General features: G+C 41.2%; 1 protein-coding gene across 2 annotated transcripts in view; it reads left to right on the forward strand.

The window, feature by feature from the left end:
- Positions 1-18,894, forward strand: part of PM20D1 (peptidase M20 domain containing 1) — a 54,648-nt gene that overhangs the window by 13,215 nt on the left and 22,539 nt on the right. The window contains exons 2-10 of one of the 2 annotated variants that reach the window (XM_021003186.2): positions 3,192-3,278; positions 9,958-10,190; positions 10,510-10,596; positions 10,943-11,076; positions 12,778-12,897; positions 13,506-13,581; positions 14,099-14,160; positions 14,427-14,505; positions 17,340-17,411. In XM_021003186.2, the coding sequence (XP_020858845.1) occupies positions 3,192-3,278; positions 9,958-10,190; positions 10,510-10,596; positions 10,943-11,076; positions 12,778-12,897; positions 13,506-13,581; positions 14,099-14,160; positions 14,427-14,505; positions 17,340-17,411 (950 nt within the window). The remainder of the gene's footprint in view (positions 1-3,191; positions 3,279-9,957; positions 10,191-10,509; positions 10,597-10,942; positions 11,077-12,777; positions 12,898-13,505; positions 13,582-14,098; positions 14,161-14,426; positions 14,506-17,339; positions 17,412-18,894) is intronic. The other variant, XM_078156367.1, reaches the window with a different exon arrangement.

Raw genomic sequence — 18,894 nt, forward strand, 5'->3', positions numbered from 1 at the left:
TATTGTACAGAAGAATATTGAAAACTTCCATTTTAGCAAAACTGAAAAGGTTTTAAAAATATTATTTCTGATCTAAAATCTTTTCCAGATTTGCCCTCCTTGGAAAGGAGAATGACAAAGTTAAAAAGACTTTTTCATAAGGGAATAGATTAAGTATGGACACTGTAGTTTGTCTTATTTAGGCTCTTACCTTCCCCAACACTTGAAGCAGACTCACCTTAGGAAATTCTCTATTCCATTCAAAGGGAAAGGGATTCCAGCCCCTTTGCTGTTCCTCAAACAAGACACTATTTCCTTACTCCAAGCATTTTCACTGACTAGTATGTGGGACAGAGACCACTTTCTCAAAAATAAAAACAAAGACTTAGATACCTTGAAAGTAGAAAGGAGTTTATTGCTTTCTCATGAGAAAGGGTACCGCCCCTGGTCGCCATTGCCAGCCAGGAGAGCACAAGTTCGTTACAGAAATCAAGGCTTATTTATACCCTAACTCGAACTCCTCCTCCCCAACCCTCTTCCCCTTATCCCATTGGCTGGGCTTTCAGGGGGCACAATCTATTCACGGAGACACAAGTTTGCCCAGAGACAAGAAAAGGCAGGAAGTTTTTCAAGGGCAAGCAGTTCAGGTTAGGGGTAAGGCTATTCTTTCTGCTAAGTACTTAAAAACAGGGTCTGAGTGGGGGAGGGTTTTGAAAACAACAATACAAGAACCATTAACAAGAACTATTGACCCTTTGAGGAGGCTTCACTTCTGAGAGATCATCTCTCACACTAGTATCTAGCCTGGAATGTTCTCCCTTCTCATCTCCACCTCCTAGCTTTCTTGGCTTACTTCAAGATCCAGCTAAAATCCCACCTTGTAAAGGAAGCCTTTTCTGATTCTCTTTCATTCTAGTTCCTTCTGTTTATTATTTCCAATATATCCTGTACATAGGTTGTTTGTACATACTTATTTAAATGTTGTTTCCTCCATTAGATTGTGAACTTCTTGAAAGTAAAGACTTGTCTTTTAACTTTCTTTGTATCCCCACCATTTGCCATAATAACCTGGCATATAGTAGGGATTTAATAAATGTTTATTGGCTGACATGTCAGTCAAATGTTTGTTATTCATTAAAAAATTCTGAATAGGTATTTTTGATGAGGTTTAGGGGTTCTGGGACCCCAAAATCACAACATGTGGATTCTGTCTGAAAGAATTCAACCCAAGCCTTCTTTCAGCCAAAGACAAGGTTTATTAGAACATCCGTCATATTGGGCAGACTCTTAAGGAATCTGAACATTAATAAGCTATTGGCTAGATTTTAAGAATCCAAGCCTTTGGCTAAATTATAAGAATCTGAGGAATGGCTAGATTATAAGAATCTGAGGATCTTAATGGAGACAAGATGGACCTTATATACAGAAAGACTGTGGGAGGGATCTAGGAGTGGCCAAGTAGTCTATTAGGTAATAGAACTCCAGGGACCTGGACCACGAGGCCAAGGGAGAATTGAGCCTAGCTGGCATTAAGGGTGGGAAGTGGGGGTGGGGAAGAGGAGGGAGGCCATAGGGAGGTGAGACAATGGAGGGCCAGGCTAGGTTAAGGGTAACAGAGATTGGGTTTAGCCACAATGAAAGGCCAGTTGATGGGATTATAGCTTTAGGCTATACAACTCAAGCAAGAGATTTGGCCTTGTGGGAAAGTCCAGGGTTTTTCCTTTCTGGGGTCCACATCCCATCCTCATCATTTTGATCCCTTTTAATCCTTGAGGGAACTGATCCCAGGAATGGGATCCCCACTTTTGTTATTCAATTATTCTGGAATGTTAACCCATTAACAATTGTATCTTCTCCACCTCCTCCTCCTTCTTGCCCTTCCCCTCCTTCTCCTTCTCTTACTCTTCCTCCTCCTTCTAGATTTCTTTACCTCAAGTCATCTTGGGATAGAGACATGTTGGAGAGTATTGGGGGAAAGGGAGTACTACATCAATTTAGACATCTCTCTCTCTCCAAACTAGAAATGTTTGGATATCAGATTAATGTTAAATTAAACAAAATTGTTTCTGGTCAACTTGTCCCTAAAACAAACAGTAGAGTATTAATTTTTCTTTCCTTCAACAGCAGATTGGGCTATGTGGCCTTGGGAGTCCCTTCTAACTCTGTGGTTGAGTGGGCCAGTGGGGATTTAGATCTATGCTGATCTCATAGGCAGTGGCCAAGGTTCACTAGCTCCCCAGTCTTCTATTTCATAGGATCACAGAGTCAGAAAGCCAGAACCAGGATGGACCTTAAGATCATTAGTCCAACCCCCTCATATTACAGAGAACAGCGAGGCCTGTTAGAAAGATGACCCCAGACTCAGTTCCAAAGACTGGTGTCTCAAAGACTTTTTATTAAAGAGGTTGAAGTTCCTCCTTTTGATTCTTGTGAGAAACGGGCACACCTCCTTTGAAGGGGAGAGTGCGTGAGTAAAGAAGCCAGAGCAAGCTTTATAGTTAGTAATTGCCTGACTCCTCCCTTCTGTATCAGGATTGGTTCTAACCCTTCTGGGTTACACTCTTCCTTATATGCTCCACCCTGAACATACATCATGTGCCTGGAATTGTGTTGTCACACACACACACACACGCACACACACACACACACACACACACACACACGGAAAAGTTAGCCTGTCTGTGCTGATTTCTTATCTACTTATGTGGAAACTTAACTCTTTCATTTCTCACAGGCCCACTGACTTGAAGTGATTTGCCCAGAGTTTCACAGCTTGTAAATGTCAGAGCCAGGATTTGAACCCAGGTCCTCAGACTCCAAATCTAGCCACCTTTGCACTAGATCACACTGTACTCCACTCTTAACATCTGATACAGAGTTCTTTGTATCTCTCAGGAAGTTGGGCACAAGAATGGAATGACTGATCATGAACCTGAAAGTATGTTCACAGATCCTCTACTAGGTGTTTATACAGAAGAAACTTCATGGTCTAATGGAAGGTGTGTTCAATTTAAAGTCAGAAGATGCTGGCTTGGAATCCTGGCTCTGACACTAGAGAGCTCTTAAACAAATCACTTCCAATCTCCAGGCCCCATTTTCCTCATCTTTGAGATGAAGGAACTGGACAAAAAATCACCAAAAAGAAACCTTTCCACTTGAAATCCTATTAGTGAATTTTAACCTGTGGTTTTCATTCTTCCAACTCCCAACAGAAGCAATTCGGATACCCACAGTGGCTTTCAGCTCTGAGAACATCAACACCACAGCCCTGACTGAGTTTGGGGAACACCTTCGGAAAGGTAACAGCATGAACAGCTCCAGATGTGGAAATGACAGGGACAGGGTCACTGCTCTTGAGACTCTGTCCCTTTTCAGAGCTGATTGCCCAAGGTCCCTGGTCCAGGATGGATCATGACTGTTGATTCTTAATTAGGCCAGAAGAGTTCATTGTCTTTGGCTAAATTCTTACCTTGGAGATAGAGAGAGGCTGGGTTGATGAGAATTTTCCCTATTCATTATGGGGGGAGGTGAGAAAGATCAGAAATTGGTCATTTTGATCTTTGAAGGATTATCACATGTTTGGAGTTTTTCTCCATTCTTTGCCCCAGTTCTGCTTGTCAGGAAGCCAACTAGAACAACCTAAAGGCATAACCCAAAGGCATTTCTTCTGTCTGTGCAAGTTTCTAGAATAGTGAGTTAATTGTGTCACCATTTCCTGTGAGCTAATACCTCACGCTAAGGGTGGACACCTTCTTTTCTAGATTTGCAAGACCAATTGAGGGGACTAGTCCTCCCCAAATCCCCTAATGGCAAAGAGTTTCCTGCTTCTAGTCTAGGTGCAAAGGTTGGGGGGAGAATGAGGGAAAGAAAGAAAAGTACTGTTTTCTTCCTCTTTGGAAGATCAAGGGAGACTGGAGGGCCAAATGCAGGAATTCATTTTGTTTCACTATGCATATTTATTGGAAGGGTTTTGTTTTTCTTTTTCTTTCTTTTTTTTATTTGAGGGAAGAGAGAGAAAATAAGAACTGAAAAATAAAATAAGTAGGGAATAAAAAAGAAGAGAATAAAGAAAAAGACCAGCAGGCCAGTAATTCAAGGGAACCACAGCACTGAGTGGATCCCATGTCTCATTTGTGGACGATGATGAACAAGAGTTGCGCAAAATGAGTGGGGATAGATGGAGTGTAATAGGCACTCTTGGAGGGAGTACTTATAACATTGAAATCATGGAGCCACTGGAGTTTCTATATGACTTAGTTTACAAAAAGCATCCTTTGAGATGTCTATATTCTAGAGAACTGCCTTAGAACTCAAGAAGAGATCCTGAGACAACACTCTGAACTCCTTGGATTTGTATATATTAGGGTCAAACCCGCTTCGAAAGTTTTTGGATACAGTAGTTGGTACTCTTACTTATTTGTCACTTACAAGTCAGCCAGTAATTATTTATTAAGGTCCTACTATGTTCTGGTCATTGTGCCTACAGCAGTCTACCGGTCAGTGGCCTATGATACATCAAGTAGTGTGGTGTGGTAGAAAGAACGTGGAATCTAGAATCAGAGGGCCTAAGTTTGAATCTCTGACCACTCCTCACTGAACCTCAGTTTCCTCATCTGTAAATCGAGGGTGTTAGACTACAGTCTTCAAGGTCCTTTCCAAATATAAAATCCTACAGCTTTATGTTAAAATGATAATAATAATAATAAGTTGATCCCATCAAATGTGGAGATTTAATAGGACAGCTCTGACAGGCATTCTTTATCAGAAATATTGTTACACAGCTAAAAGGGAGAAGATGTAAAGTCACAGAGTATGCTAGCAGGTTGGAAAATGGACTTAGAGATGATACATGTAACCCCTCAGAATGTATTGGATCCTGCATGTGAATATGGTATGTTTAGATGATCTCAAAAGAAGAATAGAAAGTTGGGGAGAGGAGGAAAGAGAGACAGAAAAAATTGGGGAAAATTATCTCACATAAATAGGGCATAAAAGGAGGAATTTATTCAATGGAGGCAGCAATGTGGGGAGGGGTAATTGAGCAACATTTGAACCTCACTCTCATCTGAACTGGTTCAAAAAGGGAGAATACATGTACATAGAATTCAGTACAATAATTCAGCTTACCCAACAGGGAAGGGGTCCAAAAAAAGGGAGAGAGGGATAGAACAAGAGGGAAGGTAGATTAGGAGAGGCAGTGATCAAGTGCAAAACAGACTCTTAAAAAGGGGTCAGAATAAGAGAGAAGAGTTGAGAGAGAGAGAGAGAGAGAGAGAGAGAGAGAGAGAGAGAGAGATGTTTAATAAAATAGGATGGAAGGAAATACATAGTTAACAAACTCATCCAAAAAATGGAAAATGATATCAGAATGGATTAGAAACCAGAATCCAATATAATATTGTTTACAAGAAATACACTTGAAATAGAAAGATACATATAGAGTTAAAATAAGGAGCTAGAGCAGAATCTATTAGGCTTCAGGCAATGTGAAACAAAGCAAAGCAAAAATAGACCACATAAAAGAGACAAACAGGCAAACTACATTTTATTAAAAGGTACCATAGTAATGAATTAATATTAATACTGAACACATATTCACCAAATAGCATAATATCTAAATTCTTAAAGGGAAAGTTAAATAACTTACAGGAGGAAATAGTAAAATTATAATGGGGGGGCTCAATTTATCACTATCAGATTTAGATAAATCTAACCATAAAATAAACAAGAAAGAAGTTAAGGAGATGAAGAGAATTTTAGAAAAGTTAGATATGATAGACCTCTGGAAAATACTGAATGGGAATAGAAAGGAGTATACCTATTTCTCAACTATGCATGTCACCTTCAAAAAAATTGACCATAAGCATAACAATCTACAAACAAATGCAGAAAAGTTGAAATATTAAATGTACCTTTTCTGAGCATAATGCAATAAAAATCACATTCAGTAAAGAACCATTGCAGCAGATTAAAAATTAATTAGAAAGTAAATAACTTCATTCTAAAGAACAGGTGAATCAAAGAACAAATCATAGAAACAATCAATAATTTCATTACAAAGGTAACAACATACCAAAATTTGTGAGATGTACCCAAAGCAATACTTAGTGGAAAATGTATAAAATGTATGAAAGAGAGAGAAACTTGAGCATGCAAATGACAAATTAAAAATCCCCAATTAAATACTAAAATAGAGGGCAGCCAGGTGGCACAGTGAATAGAGCACTGGCCCTGGAGTCAGGAGGACCTCAGTTCAAATGTGGCCTCACACACTTGACACTCACTAGCTATGTGACCCTGGGCAAGTCACTTAAACCCCACTGCCTAACCAAAAACCAAAACAAAACCACTAAAATAGAAATCCTGACAATCAAAAGATAGATTAACAAAATTGAAAGAGAAAAAAACATTGAATGAATAAAACATCTTGGTGTTTTGTTTTTAGGAAAAAAATAATAAAATGGATAATTTGGCTAAGAATTTGATTTTTGATGATTTGATTTTTTAAAAGGAAAAGGAAAACCAAATTACTAATTATCAAAAATGAAAAAAGTAAATCTACAGTCAATAAAGATGAAATAAAAACAATTATTAGGAGCTATTTTGCCCAACTATATGCCAATAAAACTGACAATCTTTTTTTTTTGTTTTTGTGGCAGTTGGGGTTAAGTGACTTGCCCAGAGTCACACAGCTAGTGAATGTTATGTGTCTGAGGCCGGATTTGAACTCAGGTCCTTCTGACTCCAGGGCTGGTGCTCTATCCACTGCACCATCTAGCTGCCCCTAAAACTGGCAATCTTAATGAAATAGATGAATTTTACAAAATTATAAACTACCCAGACAGAACAGGAAGTAGAATACAAGTGAATTCTGCCAAACTTAAAGAATAATTAATTCTAATGCTGTACAATCTGTTTAAAAAGATAGGTTTAAAAAAAAAGGAATCCTACCAAATTCCTTTTATGACACAGATATGGTCTTGGTACCTTCCTTAACTAGCGAAGGTCAAAACAGAAAAAGAAAACAATACATCAATTACCCTAATGAACACTGATGCAAAAAAAAATTAAATTAAATACTAGCAAGGAGATTACAGCAATAAATCACAAAAATCATAAATATAGCAGTCACGTTGAATTTAATATCAGGAATGCAGGCTGGTTCAATATTAGGAAAATTTTAAGCATAATTGACTGTGTTAGAGACCAAAAAAAATCACATGATTATTTCAGTTAATGCCGAAAAAACTTGAGAAAATACAACACCATTCTCGTGAAAAAAAAAAAAGTTAGCACAGGAATAAATGGTTTCCTTTAAAATGATAAGTAGTATCTATCTAGATTAGTAGTATCTAGATTAACAGGGGTGTCGAACCTGAAGCCCCAGGTTCCCACCTCTTTGTTCTGTGAAGTTTGGATTCAAAGAGTGGCACTTGAGGACCTACGGGCCGCGTGTGGCCTCAAGGCTGCAGGTTCCCTACCCCTGATGTAGAACCAACAGTAAGCATTATCTGTAATGGGGATAAGCTAGAAGCTTTTCTAATAAGATGGGGAGTAGAGCAAAGATGTTTGTTAAAACCATAACTATTCAATATTGTACTAGAAATGTTAGCCATCGCAGTAAGAGAAGAAAAAGATATTGAAAGAATAAGCATAGGCATTGAAGAAATGAAACTATCACTCTTTATAGATGATATGATGGTTTACTTAGAGAGCCCTAAACTAATCAAAATCATTAACAACTTTAGCAAAGTTTCAGGATATAAATCACCACAAAACATCAGCATTTCTCTATGTTACCAACAAAACTCAACAGTAAGAAATAGAAGAAGAAATTCCATTTAAAATAATTATAGACAATATAAAATACTTAGGGGGATCTACTTGTTACACAGGAGACAGTTAAGTAGCTCAGTGGATAGAGCTCTGGTCCTGGAATCCAGCCTTAGACATTTACTAGCTGGGTGACCCCAAGTAAGTCACATACCCTCTTTTTGCTTTAATCCACTGGAGAAAAAAAAAATGGCAAACCACTCTAGTATCTTTGCCAAGAAAACCCCATGGACAATATGGTCCATGGGGTCACAAAAAATCTGACATGACTGAACAATAACCTGCCACATACAAGTATCAATACTACCTGAATGAATTTACTTATTCAGGACCATGCCAATTAAATGATCAAAGAATTGCTTTACAGAACTAGAAAAAGAATTGTAACAAAATTCATCTGGAGAAACAAAAGGTCAAAAACATCATGAGAATCAATTTTGTAAAAAAAGAAGATGAAGAAAGGGGGACTGACTGTACCAGATCTCAAACTGTACTACAAAGCTATAATCACAAAAACAATTTGATATTGTATAAGAAAGAGAGATTGATCAGTGGAAAAGACTAATTGCACAATATACAGAAGTAAATGAGCACAATGATCTAGTGTTAGAAAAAAACAAAGATCCCAACTAATGGGACAAGAACTAATTTGACCAAAATTGTTGGGAAATTTTTTTTGTGGTCTGGCAGAAACTAGGCACAGATCAAAATCTCACACTAAATACCAAGATAAGCTCAAAATGGATACATGATTTAGACATAAAAAATGATAATCATAAAAAATTCATGGAGCATAGAAGAAATCGCGTATCAGATCTATGGATAAAGGAAGAGTTCATGATCAAACAAGGGATAGAGAGATTCACAGACGGTAAAATAGTTAATTTTGATTACATAAAATAAAAAGGGTTTGTACAAACAAAACCAATGCAGCTAAAATTAGAAGAAAAGCAGGAAATGGGTGGGGGGGTACAGAATCTTTGCAGCAAGTTTTTCTGATAAAGGTTTAATTTCTAAAACATATAGGAAAATGAGTCAAATTCAAAAGAATATGAGCCATTCCTCAACTGATAAATGGTCAAAAAACATAAATAGGTAATTTTCAGAGGAAGAAAGTAAAGCTATCAATAGCCATATGAAAAAATGCTCTAAATCACTAATTATTAGAGAAATGTGCACATTACCTCACATCCATCAGATTGGCTAAGATGACAAAAAAGGAGAATGACAAATGCTGGAGGGGATATGGGAAAATAGATCCTCAGCTGTTGGTAGAGCTGTAAATTAGTCCAACCATTCTAGAAAGCAATTTGGAGCCATGCCCAAAAAGCCATTAAATTGCATGCCCTTTGACTCAGCAAGACCATACCTCAAAGGGATCAAAGAAAGTGGAAGAGGGCCTATAGGTATAAAAATATTTATAGCGACTCTTTTTGTAATAGCAAAGAATTGGAAACCGAGAGGATTCCAATCAATTAGGGAATGGCTGAACAAGTTATGGTTTTGATTGTGATGGAATACTATTGTGCTATAAGAAATGAAGAAAGGAATGGTTTCAGAGAAACACGGAAAGACTTGTATAAACTGATGCAAAGTGAAGTGATTAGAACAGGAGGACAATTTATACAGTAACAATATTGCAAAGATAGTCAACCTTGAAAGACTTAGTAACTCTCATCAACACAATGCCCAACCATAGTTCCAAAGGAGTCATAAGGAAACATGCTATCTACCTCCAGATAGGGAACTAATGGACTCAAAGTGCAGACTGAAGCATATTCTCTTCTATTTCTGGCTTTTTTTGGAAATATGGATAATGTGGATTTTTTTGCATATCTATACATATTTTAATAGGTTTTATTTTTCTTGCCTTCTTACTAGGTGGGGGAGGTGGAAGGAAGGGGAAGAGAGAATTTGGAACTGAAAATAAAATAAAATTGAATTTTAAAAAAAAAGACAATGGACTTGATTAGCCCAGGAAGCCTTCCTAGAGGTGATTGCCCTGAGCTATAGTTTAAAAGGAGGGTACTGTATGGAGTATGATGGCCAAGAAGAAAGAAGTTATTCTCTCTCTCTTGCTTGTTCACTCTCTCTCACTCTTTCTCACTCTCTGTTGTTCTCTCACTCTCTCTTCTTTCCCCCTAGTCTTCCCTTCCATGTTCTCCACTAGCTTCATCCAGCATGAGATTGTGGAAAAATACAGCCACCTGTTCACCATCCATGGATCAAATCCCAAGTTGGAGCCCTACATGCTGCTTGCTCACATTGACGTTGTCCCTGCTCCTGACGATGGCTGGGAGGTGCCACCCTTCTCTGGGCTAGAGCGCGATGGCTTCATCTATGGCCGGGGCACACTGGACAACAAAAACTCTGCTATGGTTTGCCTCACAATACCCAGAATGGTTGTGGAGGGGAGGAGGCATTCAGGCATTTGCCCAGTGTTGAGAATCTCTTACTTTCCCAGAGAACAGGGGAAATCCACTGGGTTCTCTCTTCTTCTAGCAGCCTTATTCTCTTGGAAACTGCCCCAAATGCCCTGATGCGATGTAAATTTGCCCATCCTGTCAAGAGGTTTTCTGATCTCCAAATCCTAATCCTGGGGAAATCTGACCAAATGGCATTACTCTCCTGGTTCACTTTTCCCGGTAGCTCTTCCTCACAGCCTCCCTGTCCTTCCTCTGTGCTTATGCCCTTCAGGCAATCCTGCAGGCCATGGAACTGCTGTTGAGAAGAAACTATGTCCCTCAAAGGTCTTTCTACATTTCCCTAGGACATGATGAGGAGGTAATCCATTAACAGAGCCCCCAAGGACTCAGGATGGCTCCCCAGAGTGATGAGTTCCCTAGGGCCTTAGATCTTAAGCCATTTCTATTTGTCCTTCAGCTGTGAGAATATCACGGTTCTTTCCCAACAGCAGACCTCCCAGCAGATGGGTATGAGGCAAAATCTTCCAAAACCTAGCTCCTATCCTCTGCAAAATAAAGAGGGTGCTGAAGGATTTGGATTTGCCATACTAGGCTATATGTGCCCTCCCTCTTCTTACACACACACACACACACACACACACACACATACCCCTCTAGAGATCAGATTTGGAAGGGACATGGGTCTGGGTCTGTGATGTGTGCAGGTATCTGGGAAATATGGAGCACAGAAGATTGCAGCCCTACTGGAGTCACGTGGTGTCCGGCTGTCCTTCATCATAGATGAGGGAAGCTATATCATGGATGGCTTTTTGGCTGGCTTCAAGAAACCGTTTGCAGTGTGAGTAAAATCACCCCAACTTCTCGCTCCTCCCACTGGACTGGTCTTCTCAGAACCATGTCTGGAAGGGGTCCTATCTATTTCCTTCTGCCCCTGGAGCCTAGGGACTTGAGGCCATCCTGGCATATCTTCTTCTGGCCCCTTTCTGCCTTTCCTTCCTTGAGTCCAATAGCTTTCCATTCCATCTCATTGTTCAACCTGAGTTCTGAGCAACACATGACTGACACCCAATCAGAACCTTAGAAGGATCCCAGGCAGATTCCAGTCAGGTCATTTCTCTGTCCAAAACCTTTCGATAATCCTCTGTTGTTTACTGAGTAAATTTCAATTTCCTTAGCCTGGCATTCAAAGCCCTCTACAGTCAGGTACCACCCTATCTTTTCAATCTTCTCATGCCACTCCTCCTTATGTACATGATGTGTTAGCCAGACTAGACCACTATCTGTCCCCTGTGCCCACCCTGGGCATTCCCACTTGCAGAATTTTGTTGATTCTGCTTCCTGCGTATAGAATGTTCCTGACAACTGCCCACTCTACTGCCTCCATTGCCTGTTGATTTTCCATCCACTCTTTATTGGGAGGAGTCTTAATTTGGTTTATTTAATTTCTATTGATACTTTTGTTTTTGCAATCCATCAGGCCATAAAAATAAAAATAACCCAATATATGTATGTATATATGTATACATACATGTATGTACGTAAAACAAAAAGGAGTGAAAAAAGGAGCAAGCAAACGACTGGCACATCAGACAGATTAGATACCACGTGCTCTATTCAACACCCATTGTCCCCATCAGCAAAGAAGGGAGAGGCATGCATTTTCTCAGCTCTTTCACCCGGACCAAATTTGGTCATTATACACAGCTTCAGTTTAGTTTTGATCTTTTTCATTCTTTCCATTTACACTGTTCCTGTCCATTCTTTAAAGCCCAACTCCATGAATGAATAAAGTATTTATTAAGCACCTACTATGTGCAAAGCACTGTGATAAGCCTTGAGGGGACAAATGGAAAGGTAAGGCAGTCCCTTGTTCTCAAAGAGCCCACATTCTGATGGAGGAGTTAATATGTGAAAAGTTGCAGCTGCAGGTCAGGTGGAAAAGTCCCATGGTCCTTAGGGTGCAGTGGTAAAGCAGATTTCCACTGATAACATCCTATCACTTTCTAATGTTGAACCATTTGACAGTGCCAAGGACTTTGGTGGGAAGAGCTTTCTTTTCTGTGTCTTCAGTAGCTGTGGTCGTAGCACCTGCAGGAACAGTTACCAGGCTGCATCTCCACAGAATCTGATTCCAAGCATGATGGCTGAGGCCACTGGGCCAGGAGCATTTCTTTTCCTGAGGCTTTTGTGTTCAGGGTCCTAGGCTGTCTTCATTAGGGTCTGAAGAGGGATGGTGGCCAAGAGGATGATGGTGGTTTGACTTGTCACTTCCTTGAGGAAGCCTGCCCTGATCTTCCTCTCTGGTTAGCAACGATCTTCCATACCCTCCACCCAGACTTTGCTTGAACCTCTCATTTATGTGCTATTTTGTAATTGTAGTTATTTATGCATATGTCATATCCCCCTACTAGACTGCAAACTCCTCAATGTCAGGGTTTGTATCCGAGCTAAACTTTATAGTTCCCCAGGGCCTAGCTCAGTGCCCTACACATAGTTGGCATTTACTAAGTGTTTACTGAATTTGATGCTATCCTTCCAGGATTGCAGTGTCAGAGAAAGGTGGCATGAACCTCAAGCTACAGGTAGATTCTGCTCCAGGCCACTCCTCGGCCCCACCGAAGGAGACGAGCATTGGCATCCTCGCAGCAGCCGTCAGCCGGTGAGTGGTCTTTCCCTGCCTTGTACCCTCAGCAAGGGCTTACTCGGGAAACCCAGGCTCTCCCCATTTCAGGCCTGGGAAGACTGTACCATAGGTCATGCCAGGTGATAAAGAAGAACTAGTAACTGAAAATGGAATGATCAGTCTATTTGGGGTTGTGCATGGGTTCAATCAGGGGCAAGCCTGATTGGGTTAGGGTTAGGTGGATCCGGTTATACAAAGCAGATGATCAGAAACCAGATTAAAGGGATAGGAGAGAAAGAACAAAAGTAAATGAAGAGACAAGTTTAACATCAGAACCAAGGGAACTTTGGTAGTGGAAGCTGTTTGCTATGCAAGACTTTTTTTCTGTTTTTATTCTTGTGCTTTCTCCAAGTACTTGAGGACATTCATTTGATCCCTGAATCACTCCTGTGAGGCAGGTACTATTATTAACTCCATTTTACAGAGGAGAAACTGAGGCTGAGAGCAGTTAAGTGACTTGCTCGTGATCACATAGATAACATCTGAGGCAAGAGTGGGGAAGTGTTCCTGACTTCCAGTCCAACACCCTCTCCATGCCCCCACACTGCCACTCAGCATGTCTGAGAGAAACATGTCTTTTTCAGGCTGGAGCAAACCCCAATGCCTAATATGTTTGGATACGGGACTGAGAAGAACATGCTAGAGCAGCTTGCAGGACAGGTATGGGTCTGGGAAGGCCACAGAAAACAGGGGAGGGGGAGGAGCTCTTTTCTGAGGAAAAGATGGTTGTATCATCTGGGGCTGCAGGATCCTCTGTCCTCCCTTCATTCTTGTCTAGGCCTAAGCTATGGCTAAGGTGACCCGCTGTCCACTCCCCCCAGTTCCCACACCAATACCATAATGTTGGGTTGATCCAGAGCCTCAGGTGGGAGCTATTCCTTCTCCACACCCAGCAATGCAAGCTTACTGTGTGCCCCTTGGGAGATCAGTTTGACCGTGTCCATTAACCAGACAGACAAACTCAGATGGGTAATCACAGCTTTATGCTTATTGTTTCCCAGTGTTGACAGAGCCAGCAACGCCCAGCCAGGTCTTGATCACAGGGGCCCCAATATGCATTGTTGGAGTAGACCTAGATTACTGGGAGATCCTGACCTCAGACACACTGACCCTCACATGCCAACCCCTTTGCACCAGGCTCTGGAAATTCTGCTAACCAGGCTCTTTCACCTCTTAGTTTGGCTTCCCAATGAATATCGTCTTGACCAACCTGTGGATATTTGGACCTATTGTGAGCAGGTAGAGTTCTTGTCCCCTTTCCCCCGCCTCCCACTCTTATTTAAGCATCTCCTGTCCAAACAGCCCTAAATTGACCAACTCCCTCCTTCCAAAAGGGCATTGCCTGTAGCCCATATGGATTGCAGCCCTTCAGTCTTTAAGATTTCCCTGGTTCAGAGAGGACTTATTCCCCACATTCCTCTTGCTCGTCGCTCTCAACACCTCTTATACCTCTTCTCTGTTGGGCAGTTCTTCCTGATGTCTGACCTCGATCCCTCCTATTTCAGAATACTTGAGAAAAGTCCTGTCATTAATGCAATGATCCGAACCACTGTGGCTCTCACCATGTTCAACGCAGGGATCAAGGTAACACCCCCAGGAAGTTCTGATCCTTCACTCCACTCCCCATCTGAGAGACTGAAGAAATTCTCTCCTGGGTCCCACAGAGGTCACTTTCCCTTATCTGGCACCTTCCGGACAAATATAGAATAAGATCAATACCATTCCGTGTCCTCTTGGATTAATCCATTGGCATACCTTCAATACCTCTGGAAATGTTAACTCACCCTTTGTTTCTAGAATGTGATTCAGCATGGCTCTTAACTACACGCTTTGACCATATAGATAAATGTGCCTTAGAGGTGAGTTACTGACCTATGTCAGAGTGAACCCACAGGCCTTGGAAGGGAATGCAATTTTCAGCATCCTCTTTGGCAACGTCCAACCCCAAGCTATTTACAAAGCAGGATAATCTGCCTCTGATGTTTCCCCAAAATAGAAATACCTTTGATTTCACATCCTCCAAATACCCTCATATACAGCTCTAAGACTCCTTCCTATTCTAATTCAGTGAGCCTGCCTATGAGCCTACCTCTCATCCTGTGATCCTACACCAACTTGGTGAGATTGGCAGTCCCATTTTATTTAGTTAGTTAGCTAGTTTGGTTTTCATTCCATTTCTTTATTATTTGTTATACAGAAGGAACAACAGACAAGCACTCGACAGATGAAGGAATTCAGCTGATTTCAATGACTTGCCCAGAGTAATTCCGCTAGTTCAGTGACAGAGGGAGGTTTAGAATCCAGCCTTTTCATGCCCCTTCCGGGGCTTTTCCCACTACACAGATGCAGGAGGTTTGGGGGTCATTCTCTGCCTAGGGAATACAGTGGAATTGTGGAATGAGCATAGGCTGAGAGTTAGGAGACTTGGGTTTGAGTCTTAGCTCTGTCACAAACTTGCTACATGAGACCTTGGGAAAGTCATTTCTAAATTCTGTGAATAACAATTCCAGGTTCTCTCTTCCCTCCCAGGCTCACCCCCATGTCCCCATTCTGAACTGGTCTTCCTAGCTCATGAATGATGGGCATCTCACACTCAATCCCAAGCTTTCCCATCATGGAAGGGAATGGGCAAATTTTAAACCTAGAAATGATAGCTTCCTCCTCACAGTGGAGACAATCTCATGCAGAGATTGTAGGGACCAAGTGATGTCCAGCCAGGGAAGGAACTTCAGACCTGCTCTGCTAGGTAATCTGAAAGCGGTACAGATTGCTTTCGAAAGAGTTCCAGGCACAGAGACAGCAGTGATTCAGTGAACCAAGGGTGCTACTCAGTGGCCAGAATAGAAACAACACCTGAATTTCCAAAGAACAGGTCATTTTAATGTCCTTGGCCTTTTGCAGGAAAGCAATCTCTTCAGAACTGGATTAAGCAATCCTCACAATAGGCCATCACCAACCTCCCTGTGACGCAGGCATCATCAGGGGAGAATCATAGAATGGGAAGGCACCTTAAAGGTCATCTTGTCCATCCCCCTGCTTCCACAAAAGATGGCCTCTCCTCTCATATATTCAGAATTAGAAAAACTAAATTTGAGAGCTGGAAAGGGTCTTAGAGATGATCTAGTCCAGTCTCCTTATTTTACAGATAAGGAAACTGTGACTTGAATTGGTTAAATAGCTTTTCCCAAATTTCACACAGGTGAGTGGAAGACCTGGGATTTGAAACCGGACTCTTTGACCTTTTCTACACCTTGGCCACTAGTTGGCGCAGTGGATAGAGCCCCAGGCCTGTAGTTAGGAAGATGTGAGTTCCAATATGACCTTGTTTTTCATTCTGCACTAGGCTTGGAGTCAGGAAGACACGAGTTCAGATCTGGCCTTCAGACACCTCCTAGCTATGTGACCCTGGGCAAGTGACTTAACCCAGTTTGCCTCAGTTTCCTCATCTGTAGAATGAGCTGGATAAGAAAGTGGCAAACTACTCCAATATCTTTGCCAAGAAAACCCAAAAAAGGGGTCACATAGAGTCTGATATGACTAAACAAATGAATCAGCTGGAAAGAGCCCAAGACTGAGGGACCCAAGACTTGAATACAGTTCTTCACTCTATCATTGGCTAGTTGTGCCAACCTGTACAAGTCACTTCTCTCTGGGCCTCAGTTTCCCCCTGAAAATAAGCTCGGACTAAATGATCTCTGAAGTCTATTCCGGCTTCAACAGGTGATGATTTCATGAAAGAGCCATCCACTAGGGGTCAAGAGATTGTGTTCTCTGTCACTAACTTCCTCGGTGACCTTGGATAAGTCACTTCCCATCCCTAGTCTCAATTTCTTTTTTATGTAAAATGAGGAGTTGGCCCATTTGGTCTATAAAGGCCTTTTGGTCTATGATGAATCTAAATGGAAAAAACTCCTTGTTTAGAGAAAGACTTCCTCAGTAATTTCGTTTGAGACCCAGAGAATATTTAGTAATAGAAGTAGGAGGGAGGAATCAGAATCACAAGGCCAGAAAGAGACCTTGGATGCCATCCGTCTGATCTCCCCATTAGATAGATGTGGAAACTGAGGCCCAGACAAAGGAAGGCATTGACACCTGTTTCACAGACTTCACGCTGAATCCTGTCTCTAGCCCTGAAAATAAGCATGTATCCCCTTGCTCAGCACCTATATAGCCCAAGGCCCGAGGTAGGAAGACAAACAGACCCAAAGCACAAAATTGAACATCCTCTGCCTTCTATAACTTGATTTTCCCAGGAAGTTGACTAATGGGAGATTTCCATTATCTGGACTCTCTCTGACTTCTCAACAGTCATTCTTTGTTAAGCTGGGTAAAGGAAGCCTGTCTGGGTCCACAGGGATCTGGAGTTGGTTCAGACTATAGTGCGTGTGTTGTACATGTGTCATTTTTTTTCTCCTCAGGTGAATGTCATCCCCTCAACCTCCCAGGCAATGATCAATTTTCGAATCCATCCTGGCCAGACCATCCCTGAGGTATGATCCCAAAGTCTGTTGGGGAATAGCAAAGGTATACGACCCTTGTGACCCAGAGTTTGGTAGCCCCATCTCAGGGCTTGTTTAATCAGAAATAAGGTGTTTACAACAGGTCGCCCTTCCTCTTATGTGCTTAATAAGCAAGACTTAACTATCATGAGGATAAGTGACTCAGGGTGGTATGGTAGAAAGAACATGGAACAGTTTGTGGAAGGCTGGCATTGGAAGCTCAGCTCTTCAATTATCATCTCTGGGTCTCATTTTCCTCATCAATAAAAATAAGGGGTTGTACTGGATCACCTCTGAGGTCCTTTCCCGCTCTAAATTCTACTATGATCCTGGGACTTTATTTTTCTAAGCTGCAGCTTTTTAATCTATGAAATAGAGGTAATACTCTCATTTATTACTTTAAAAGATTTTTGTGAGAAAAGAACTTTATAAGCCTTAAAACCGGGGTGGGGAACCTGCAGCCTCGAGGCCACATGTGGCCCTCTAGGTCTTCAAGTGCAGCTCTTGGACTGAATCCAAACTTAGCAGAACAAATCCCCTCAATAAAAGGATTTATTCTGTACTCAGTCAAAGACCACACCCAAGGACCTAGAAGGCCACATATGGCCTCCAGATCTCACATTCCCCACCCCTGCCTTAAAACATTATAGAAATGTGAGTTGTCATGTGATTCAGCTCAGATACCTTTGGGATTCTTGGCTAGTGTTGTCTATTTTCCCAATTTGGGTTTAAAAAACAGTCATTTCTCTCTGAAGTTTAGTTTTCTTATCTGTGAAAGAAAGAGGTTCACTTAGATGGCTTCCTACGTCCCTTCCAGCTCTCAAGATTCTTGAGTCAGCTTTGATGAGGCCAGGCAAATATTAAATCAACTTCTCCACTTGGTGTTCATGAGCTGCCTCCCCCTGGAGGAAGCTGCATGGGCTTAGACAATACAGCCTTGATTCCTCATTCAACAATACAGTCTTGTTTTAATACCAGCCTGAGGAAGACCATGCTCAGAAGAAAATTCTGCTGCTGCTGCTGCTAAAAAGAAAAGAAAAGAAAAGAAAAGAAAAGAAAAGAAAAGAAAAGAAAAAGAAAAAAAGGCAACATAATAACAAACATCATATTATAACATTCTAAAGCTAAATATAATTTGAGGTAGGAGATTATCTGTGCCTATGGGAGAAATTGAAGCTGGATATATAGGATTTGAGAGTCATCTGCACAGAGGTGATCATTAAAGCTAGCGACATTACAAAAGAAGCTAATGTAGGAAGAAGAAAAGAAGGTCAAAGATGAAGCTTTATGGGATATCTCTCACTTGAAGGGAGAGAGTCAAGTTAAAGCAAAAAAAAACATTTATAAAGCACTAGTAAACCAGCCAAGGTGTTCAAGATGGAGTGATCAGGAGAACCAGTAAAAAAAATCCAATCACAGGAGCCAAGCATTATAGTATCAAGAAAGGAGGGAAATTAACACTATAGAAAGGTCA

The sequence above is a fragment of the Phascolarctos cinereus genome, unplaced genomic scaffold, assembly GCF_003287225.1.
Source record: "Phascolarctos cinereus isolate Bilbo 61053 unplaced genomic scaffold, phaCin_HiC Scaffold_5;HRSCAF=322, whole genome shotgun sequence".
Classification (NCBI taxonomy): Eukaryota; Metazoa; Chordata; class Mammalia; order Diprotodontia; family Phascolarctidae; genus Phascolarctos; species Phascolarctos cinereus.